This window comes from Solanum tuberosum, unplaced genomic scaffold (assembly GCF_000226075.1).
Source record: "Solanum tuberosum cultivar DM 1-3 516 R44 unplaced genomic scaffold, SolTub_3.0 scf00086, whole genome shotgun sequence".
Classification (NCBI taxonomy): domain Eukaryota; kingdom Viridiplantae; phylum Streptophyta; class Magnoliopsida; order Solanales; family Solanaceae; genus Solanum; species Solanum tuberosum.
The window spans coordinates 553,321-562,990 of record NW_006239010.1 but is presented as its reverse complement, the minus strand read 5'-3'; the positions used below and the strand labels follow the sequence as shown (position 1 = coordinate 562,990).

Genomic DNA, 9,670 nt, shown 5'->3' with positions numbered 1-9,670 from the left:
AAGGGGGTGGGGTGGGGAGGAGTCGGGGTACTCGATGGTGTTGGATAAAAAGTTTTTTTTGGGGTGGGGTCGGGGTAAGTTAAGAAAAGAAAATCTTCTTTACTAGTATTTTTTAGCATTTAATTATTTGAATGTTTTTTTCTTTTTTTTTTTACTACATATATTTAACATAAAATTTCACATATGTGCATAGGTGGACGACATGTGACATAAGAGGGGTGTTTTTAAATTACTTAATCAAGTAGAAATGTGTTTTTAAGACTGTCAATAGTTGGAGGACTAAGGTAATAGTTTACGTCAAGTTTAGAGCTGTTTTTAATACTTATTGGTTGATAAGTGAGCTAATTATTTATCAAGTGCATATTGTTTGACAACTCAAAAATTTGAATATAACAAGGAATGACATAGTTATGTACCAAAATATTTCAAAATTAGGACCACCAAGATCACTATTGATATACATTATGGTCTTTTTGTTATCATTACATAATTTAGTTAATATGTGTAGTGCATACTTATGATAATATATAATATTTATTAGTTTGACGATTTTTTAAAATTCAATCAGTTAACAAAAAAGATATATAATATTTATAAGATGACGAGGATATATATACACTGTTTGATAACAATTAAAGATATATATGCATATCAGTCTTTGAATGACCCTAAAGAATATATATTGTAAAGTTGAGGAGTATAGTTGTCCTTCTCCCCTTTTAATAACTAACCAAAAAATCATTATGATATATAATCAAATATTTTAAAAATAATTATATCCAAACGGCTCTTACTAAAAAATTATTAATCTAAAAAACCTATATATGTAGATAGTGCGTGCAAGTAATAATTTTTTTTAAAAATCACAGCTAGCATTGAGCCTTGTAAATGTCATCATAGCCAGTGCAGCAAGAAAAGGAAACCAATTAAAAGGGCAAAAAGACATAGTAGATGGTGTGCACTCATCTTTTTATATTCAAATCTTTCTTGGTGGCAACAACACATCCAATTTGTCTCAACATTCCATACTAACTTATTTTTTTTTAGTGTTTGATATTTATATTAAAGCTCGATAAATTAAAATTTGCATATTATACGACCCATTTTTGAGTGCTTTAAATAAAAAAAAATTCATTGTTAAAGATTTGAATTCAATTTTTTTAATTAAGAGTCGAGGCTAGGAATTCCAAAAAGGGTGAATTTACATGTTAAAAATGAGATATATGAACTTATGATTTCTCTATAAGTAATATTACCATATATATATATATTAATATTATTTGTTAACACGTATGCTACGATAAGGCCAAATTGCCCATTAGTTTAATGTTGATGGTGCCCACTCTATCTTTTCCTATACCAATCTTTCTTGGTGGCAACAAACATCCAATTTGTCTACATTCAATACTTCCTTCTTTTTATGTTTGATATTTATATTAGGGTCCAATTAAATTTAAATTCATCTGTTATAAGGTCCATTTTAATTATGCACTTCCAATAAGATACTCTAATTTATTAAGGGAGATCTCAATCTTCCCATTCAATACAAAATACAGCAAGCAAAGCACTTCTCTCATTCTATAAAAACATAATCCCAAACAACACAACTTCTCTCTAACGAAAAAAAATTCTCCTCTTTCCCCTTATAAAATAGTTTCTTTATATTTATTTTCCTTGTTCATACTCTTACAATGGAATATCACAAAGAGGTAATTAAGAGGCTATCTTTGTTAATTAATCCACATATTGTTGGCTGTCTTCTTTTGCATTTTGTTGCTAATTTTTTTGATAATCACAAGATTTCTTTCTTTTATTCTTTCTTCAAAAATTAAGATAAACATTAGGTTTCCTTCTTTATTTTCTTGTTCTTAAATCTTTCTTGTTATCATAGTATATATGTCTTTATTTGTGGCTTATAACTTATCAGTTTCGTCAAACTTCTAAAATTTATTTATTTTAATTGGTCAGGTCTGTGTTTTTAAAGTTACTTTTAATAAGTAGCATTTTATGTTATGATTTGACTAATATTAGAATAACAAATTGTGTTTGATAGCTTTTGCTACTATTTAAAAGTATTTTTTTTCTTCTAAAAACTTGGACAAACACATCAATTCTTTAAAATATACTGTATATCTCTTCTTCTTCTTTTAAAATATTTTTTAACTTCTCATAAATTTGGCCAAATAAACTATTAGTCTAGCTAGTAGCACTATTAAAAAACATTGAAATTAATCGTTATTTTACTGGTAGATAAAGAATTTTTTTTAATTCATTGCTAAATAGGATTAGTGACGAATTGTGCAGTTTATTGCTACAAAATTTGTCCGTCGCTAAATCCTGTTTTTTCAGTAGTGTTGGAAATTTATTGGTGGTTCAAATTTTTGAAGAAGTTATTCATCTTTTTAATTAATATTGGTTGTAGATCAATCAATTTATGACATATTTGATATTTCTAAAAATAAAAGATGTACATATTAATTTATTGATTGTAAGTTTCTCTTATTGTGCAGAAGAAGACTGGACCATGGCTATCTGTGCCACAATTTGGACATTGGGATCAAAAGGGTGTCTACCCTGACTACTCAATGGATTTTTCTAAAATAAGAGAAAATAGGAAACAAAACAAAAAGGACTTATCAAGAGCAAGTTTTGGAAATGAGAATGACCTCATTTTCTCTACCAAAAGTGATGCAAATTCAGTTTACTTTCCCAACAGTAATGATCATCATTACCATCAGAACCAATCTTCAACTGTAAGATTTTCAATTTTTTTTAATGCTAGTGCGATCTATAGGTCATGCATTCGAGTTGTGGTATCAACAACTGATATTGTGTTAGGATAAGTTGTCTACAACTCACCCCTTGGATTATGGCCGTTTCATGTACCTTGTGTGAATGCAGGATGCGTTGTGCACTAGGTTGTCATCGTTTAGTTTGTTGTAATTTTGAAGAGGAGAACCTCAGAGCAATAGTAGAATTGTCTCTATGTGACTTATAAGTCATGGATTCGAATCGTAGAATTAACCATTGATATTATTGTGCACTAAACGTGGAATGTGTTGTGCACTAGTCTACCTTTTAGTTTGTTGTGTTTTTACCATCTTTAAATAATGTCATTACTTATAGGGTTTTTAATTAATATTCCAAGATGTAAATGGTAAACAATACATGAATAAGATAAATAGTTGACATAATTTTGGGAAAAGATATATAGTGGGGTACATGTTGTAGGACCATTGTTGAGGACAATGCTTAGTTGTCCATATAGAAATGTTGACCTTGTTGATCATTAGATGGAAATAAACCAAATATTCTTCTATAATTTGTTTGACTTAGTACTAATTATTATAACAATTGGTTTACTAATTAAAAAGAATGTATAATTGTTCTCTTAGCATCTAAGAGTGTGGCCTAACGATCAATTACATGGGTGAAAATTAAAAAAGTTGTGCATTTTTGAATGATTCAACAATATCTTTTAGGAAGTCTGAACAATACTAAATAGGAGGGTTACTATACTCTTCTTTGCATTTTTTAGCATAGTGAACTATAAAAGTAATTGTTAATTTAATTTTTTTTTCTCTTTTGACAGAGGATGAGAAGGATCTTTAGATATTTCAGTTGCTGTGGAAAAGCTTGAAGTTCATGGAATTGATTTCTTCCAATTTCCTTGTAAAGAAAATCTAGCAAATTTGTGATTTCTACCCAAGTTTTGAGTGACTTTTATAAAAAATAGGAAAATGTAATGAATTTTGGAAATTGTGGTGATTGCTTCTTACCATCCTTTGCTTCTCTTGGGTACATTTGAGATTGATCTATATGTAATTTGATCGAGTATATTTAATTTTCAAATTAATATAAACGTACAATTTTAGTTTCTTCAGCTGACGGAAGTTAAGAAATTAACGAAATCAATAAAATCTATATATATAAAAAACAACTTGCCTATACTCTATTATTTTTAGCCAAAACAATGAAAATTCACATTGTGTATCTCTTATATATGCAAATTTTGTTCTATATGTATTTGTGTTAGTTGTGCACTTTTTTTTTGGCCAAATTTGTAACAGATATAACTAAAATTTGATCATTTTTACCAAATAAGAAAGAAAAAAAAGATAACTAAATAGTGGAGTTCTAAAAGTTATTCTTTAATTAAAATTTTGACTTGTAAAAGATGATTTAAATGAATTTAAAAATAGGGAAAAGTGGCAAAATATTCCTTAAAGTAAATATATCCTCGTTAAAAAAGTGACACATTTAAAAAAAAAACTGGGGTGGTAAAGGAGAAATGGAGGAGGGAATTACAATGTGGGGAATTGACCCTCGTCACAAAGTGAGAGTTCAGGTAACCAACTAAACTACATATATATCTTCATCGTCTAACAAATAGAGCAAATGTATCATTTTTGTTAACAGACTTATACTCCCTAAGTTTTAATTTGTTTGCCCTACTTTCCTTTTTAGTTTATTTCAAAAAGATGTCTTTTTTTCTTTTTAACAATTCATTAGTTCCAATTTTACACGTGACATGTTTAATATCATAATATTAAAGAGCATTTTAATACATTCCACATATCTTTAATTTAAAATAAAAGATCCAAAACAAATTCTTTATTTTTATAAATTTTGTGTTATCAAAATGAAACAAATAAATTAAAACGAAAGTTAGCTAGCTTAAAAAAAAAGAAGCAAATATTACTTCTGAATTTCTGTGTGGTGGTTTAAACAACACGCCAAACCTTATCAACGGAGCTTCTAGTTTATCCCAAAAAATTCCCCCAATTATTTTTCGAGAAAAAAAAAATGTCAAATTCTACATCATCTCTCTTCACTACGCCTTCTCAATTTTTAGTACAATGTAATAACCCATTAATTATTTCTGGAAAATTGAGCTTCAAAATTCGAGCTTCAGCAGCTTCTTCTTCTCCTTCATCAACTGGTGTTGATTTGTCCAACCTCCAAACCGCCATTTCTAAGGTGCATTCCCTGTTTTTCAATTGAAAATTTTAATTCTGTCTCCATTTTGTGCGTATTAGAATTGTCTTGTCATTTTTGAGGTGTGTGTCGATAAATAATTAAGACATAATACATGAACATTACCTTTAACTTGACACAAGTAGGGTGTGCATAAGTAGACACTCAAACTGGTATAAAATTGATTAAATAGATACATTCGTCCTACATGACGACAATTTTGTGTCCTGCGTGTATAATGTCACATAGGATAAGTGTATCTACTTATTCAATTTTATACAAGTTTAAGTGTCTACTTATGCACTCTCAAATTTGGAGGGCATAGTTGTCAATTGAAGCCAAGTTAAGGGTATGTTTATGTATTATGTCAATAATTAATGATGCTCTATTTTAGATATGAAACTCGCAAAAAAGTGATGCTTAAAGTGTTTTTTTTTTTGGCAATTACTCTTTAACTGTTGTATGTGCATATTTTCTTGATTGTAGAAAGATAGTAATGCCGTAAAAGAGGCGCTTGATCAGCTAGTTGAAATCGGTTGGTCCAAAAAGTGGGGTTCTCAACCATATGTGTCACGTCGAACGGTCAGTTTTCATTTAAGATGTGAAGGTTTTAGAAAGACCAATATGTATCTATCTGTTATCTAATTTATTTGATTAGCACACATTGTGGCAATAATTCTCTGTAATGGTCTGAAAATTTTCACTTCCAGACATCTCTTAGAGAGCTGACAACTCTCGGAATAAAGAACGCAGAGAACCTTGCAATCCCAAGTGTCAGAAATGATGTAAGTTTCTTGATGAAATTTGTGTTGTTATTACACTGATGACAGTAGCTCTCAATTTGGATATTGTTCTGTATTATGGTTGAAGCAAACAATATGTTCACAAGGGTGAGATAATTAAGGGGAACATTTGAGCCAATGTCTTGTTTTTGACACATATATTGTTCGATCTATTTCGTATAGTGGAAATGAATTTAGGACTACACATTTATTACGTTTCATTCGTAGTCCCTACAAACACATTTCATGGCTCCAATTGTTGTTACTTGAAACATCAAAAGTTGTTTAACAAACAGATGATTAATGTGGTTATGTCTTTTTAATTTGACTGTTTTGTACTCCGTTATTAAATCTGTTTGATACTGATTTCCTTCAGTGATGCAGGCAGCTTTTCTGTTTACGGTGGTAGGCACGACAGGATTTTTGGGAGTTCTTGCTGGCCAACTTCCTGGTGTAAGTTCTCTTACTACCCTACTTTTGTGCTGTTCATTGTGCTTTATTTCCCCCCGAAGTTTCGTATAACATCTAAATAATTAGTTCCTCTTAAGGAGCAGAGTACTTTTGTTTATAAGCCTCATTCTCACTGTCAAGTATGTGGATAACGCACTGGATATGGGGTCTGAGTCTTTCATTTGGTTCTATTGTTATAGTCAATCTAGATAACTATATCTAGTTTGGTTTCGTGGGATTACAATCTCTCGATTTATTATCTGGACGAAAACCAAGTTGACAATCCTAAGAGGTGTTGGGGTGGGATTGTAGTTCAACACCCCACGTCTTTCTAACTATTGACCACTTGTTTAATAGTGTGAATCACCTCATCGAAAAGGTTAATTTGTTAAATAGACGAAACTTTTGTTTGTTCATTACAAATTAACATGTCTCGTACCCAAGGGTGTGGCTTAGTGGTCAATGAAGTGAGTTGAGAATCTTGAAGTCTCAGGTTCAATTCCCAAACGAAGGCAAAAAACACTAGGTGGTTTCTTTCCATTTTTCACCAAGCTTTGGTGGATAGAATATCCAGCACCTGTGCTTGTAGCAACTAGTAGGTACCCCGTGAAATTAGTCGAGAAGATTAACAGCATGTTAATTCCCATATTTCTGCACCAGAACATTTATTCGGAACCTATATAAAAATATTACGGATGTATGTTGCGTCAGCAAAGAAGTACTTTTGTAGGTTATTTGCAAAAATGTAATAATGCACGCAATTGTCAGATTATTCTGTTCGCCTTGGTGTTACTCCCGAACCAAAATGGGCTGTGAAGTACATTGATGATATTACTGTGTATCTGTATAGAACATATACATGCAGGTCACATTGTTGATTCCTTCTTTATGTTTTCAGGATTGGGGTTTCTTCGTTCCATACTTGATTGGAAGCATATCTTTAGTAGTTTTGGGAATCGGAAGTACTTCCCCAGCGTAAGTCAAGATTTTAGGCGTTCTTTTGATTCTAATAATGCATTATACTATATATTCAGTTGAGCTTTTTCTACTGCATGCAGGTCGTTATGGCTCATTCTTTTATTCATTATGTAGGCTCCTTCAGGCCGCCATTGATGGATTTTCATCCTTTTTTCCTGATTACCAGGAGAGAATCGCCAGACATGAAGCAGCTCATTTCTTAGGTGACATCCTGTTTTAGTTTTCAATATTTTATACTTTTATTTTTATTTGGCTATGATAATGACATGAGTTGAGCTTAAATGAAACATTGAAGATTCATATAACATGAACTTCGACTAGGATTTGTTATTGTTATTTGGTTATGATAATGACATCGAGGCATAGTTGTTATTGTTGTTGTGCTTCTGCGGTTCCATTAACTTTCCTCTATTAAGCTGTACAATGTCAATTTCAGTTTCCTACCTAATTGGTGTTCCGATCCTTGGATATTCACTGGATATTGGGAAAGAGCATGTCAATTTAATTGATGAAAGGTTGGAAAAGCTTATATACAGTGGCCAGCTTGACTCAAAAGAACTCGACAGGTATCGACTTCGAAAGAATCTCATCTACAATCAATTAATTACTCCTTTCGTCTTTGTTTATGTGGCACCGTTTGACTTTGCACAAAGTTTAAGAAAAAAGAGAAGACTTTTGAATCTTGTCGTCTAAACCAAACCTTAGACATTTGTATGGTTGTAAATCTATATAAAAGACATTCTTATGTGTCACGTAAATTGGAACACATGGAGTACTTGCTATCAAAGGCGAGAATGGAATGCTTTAGCTACGGGTCCGGTCCATCGGAACCTTATAAAACGTCACTAATAAGTACAAATAATTGATTTCAAACCCAGTAAACCAAATAATTTGTGGTAGAATTTCTACCTCGAACCATAATGTTCAAATCCTGCATCTGCCTCTGCTTGCTATATGTAGGTATTTTGTCAGATATCTGCAGCAAGTTATATTTTCACATGAAGTATCATTGCTTCTAAAATTTTCACCGGAAACAAAAATTATTTACGAGTAGTTGCATTTCTCAGGTTGGCAGTGGTAGCGATGGCCGGGCTAGCAGCAGAAGGGCTAAAGTATGATAAAGTTGTTGGTCAATCAGCTGACCTTTTCACTCTTCAGGTTTAGTAAACACTATCTTGGAGTTAAATTGCCCTTTTTCTGGAACCATTAATCCAAAAGCTGTTGCTCTTTGTCTTCACAGAGATTTCTAAACAGGAGCAAGCCGTCGCTTAGCAAAGATCAGCAACAGAACCTTACAAGATGGGCGGTGAGTCTAAAACCGAACACATACTGTGATAAATATACACAAACTGTTGAAATATATAACATAATTAAGTAATTGAAAGTGTGTTCGTCTCTAGTAGTTTAAACTTTCATATGAAATCATCACACACTTCAACATGGTATCAGAGCACATCACAGGGCATGGTGAGACATAATATAACTACGTAATTAAAAGTATGTGATGAGATGGTCACATACTTCATCATACAAACATATATATACAAAATTCAAGATGCATACACACACAGATTGTTGGCTTTGCTACTTTTAAGCTACCCGAAGACATCGATTATAATGTTGCAAGCAAATCCAAGCATGACCATTATATATTCTGATTAAATTTTTGCAGGTTCTATTTGCTGCTTCACTACTGAAAAATAATAGCAAGCTTCATGAAGCCCTAATAACGGCAATGACAAACAAGGCATCGGTCGTAGAATGCATAGAAGCAATTGAGAAGGCAGCTTGATCTTACCCCACAAATGTGACAATACACTTGTACATGAAAAACATGTGATTTTTTCTCATAAATTTGAAAATACATCGAAGAACAGAAAGAAGTATATATATAAACATGCTGAAAAGAGAATGTATTCTATTTTTTTGACATTGATGTTGAACATATGAAATGTCACCAGAAATGTGAAATATTACATGTACGAGTTGTAGAGTTTTCGAGTTTCCTACTTGAACTATCACCAACTATTTAGGTGAAGATAGAATAATTAAGTGATTTTAAAATATGATATGAAGCAAGCATATTCAAGTGTACATACCCCATAGACACTGTATAATAGAAACCTTATTCATTTCGAATTATCACATAACACAAAATAAACACTCCTATTACAGCGCATCAATATAGTTGTTGTTTACACAATACTAAATCACCAATAGGCAAAATATGCATTAAACATGCTTATTCCTAAAATCATATTATTTAACAACTGATGTGTCACGCCCTGAGCCTACACCCTGGGCGGGATCGGCACTCGGAGACCATTGCTGGCCCCAAGAGAACCCTTGGCCTGGCTTTCTTAACTCAGCGGAAACCTGACTCAACAGAATAACTCAATGCCATGCAAAGACATAAACAACTTAACTAATAAAAATATGGCCCAAAGGGCAACTCGAGTCTCAAAATAGAATATTTACATATA

At 31.9% G+C, this 9,670-nt stretch overlaps 2 protein-coding genes across 2 annotated transcripts; both read left to right on the top strand.

Annotated features, from left to right (window-relative positions):
• The first annotated feature begins 1,456 nt into the window (after positions 1-1,456).
• On the top strand, positions 1,457-3,787 carry LOC107060505 (uncharacterized). Its single transcript, XM_015308479.1, has 3 exons — positions 1,457-1,709; positions 2,511-2,753; positions 3,593-3,787. Exons 1-3 carry the CDS (start codon positions 1,692-1,694, stop codon positions 3,638-3,640), a joined length of 309 nt encoding a protein of 102 aa, XP_015163965.1. The 5' UTR covers positions 1,457-1,691; the 3' UTR covers positions 3,641-3,787.
• Positions 3,788-4,724: 937 nt separating this feature from the next.
• LOC102584063 (uncharacterized) lies at positions 4,725-9,163 on the top strand. The gene is made up of 10 exons (XM_006346665.2): positions 4,725-4,980; positions 5,464-5,559; positions 5,688-5,762; positions 6,144-6,212; positions 7,108-7,184; positions 7,302-7,390; positions 7,624-7,753; positions 8,255-8,345; positions 8,428-8,493; positions 8,860-9,163. Exons 1-10 carry the CDS (start codon positions 4,807-4,809, stop codon positions 8,977-8,979), a joined length of 987 nt encoding a protein of 328 aa, XP_006346727.1. The 5' UTR covers positions 4,725-4,806; the 3' UTR covers positions 8,980-9,163.
• Positions 9,164-9,670: the final 507 nt, after the last annotated feature.

Bases quoted from the DNA above. Each gene is read 5' to 3' on its own strand.
- LOC107060505 (XM_015308479.1), top strand. The intron at 2,754-3,592 runs GTAAGATTTTCA...CTCTTTTGACAG, and splicing joins ATCAGAACCAATCTTCAACT to AGGATGAGAAGGATCTTTAG.
- LOC102584063 (XM_006346665.2), top strand. From the start codon at position 4,807: ATGTCAAATTCTACATCATCTCTCTTCACTACGCCTTCTCAATTTTTA. The intron at 7,185-7,301 runs GTAAGTCAAGAT...TTCATTATGTAG, and splicing joins ATCGGAAGTACTTCCCCAGC to GCTCCTTCAGGCCGCCATTG. The intron at 8,346-8,427 runs GTTTAGTAAACA...TTGTCTTCACAG, and splicing joins CTGACCTTTTCACTCTTCAG to AGATTTCTAAACAGGAGCAA.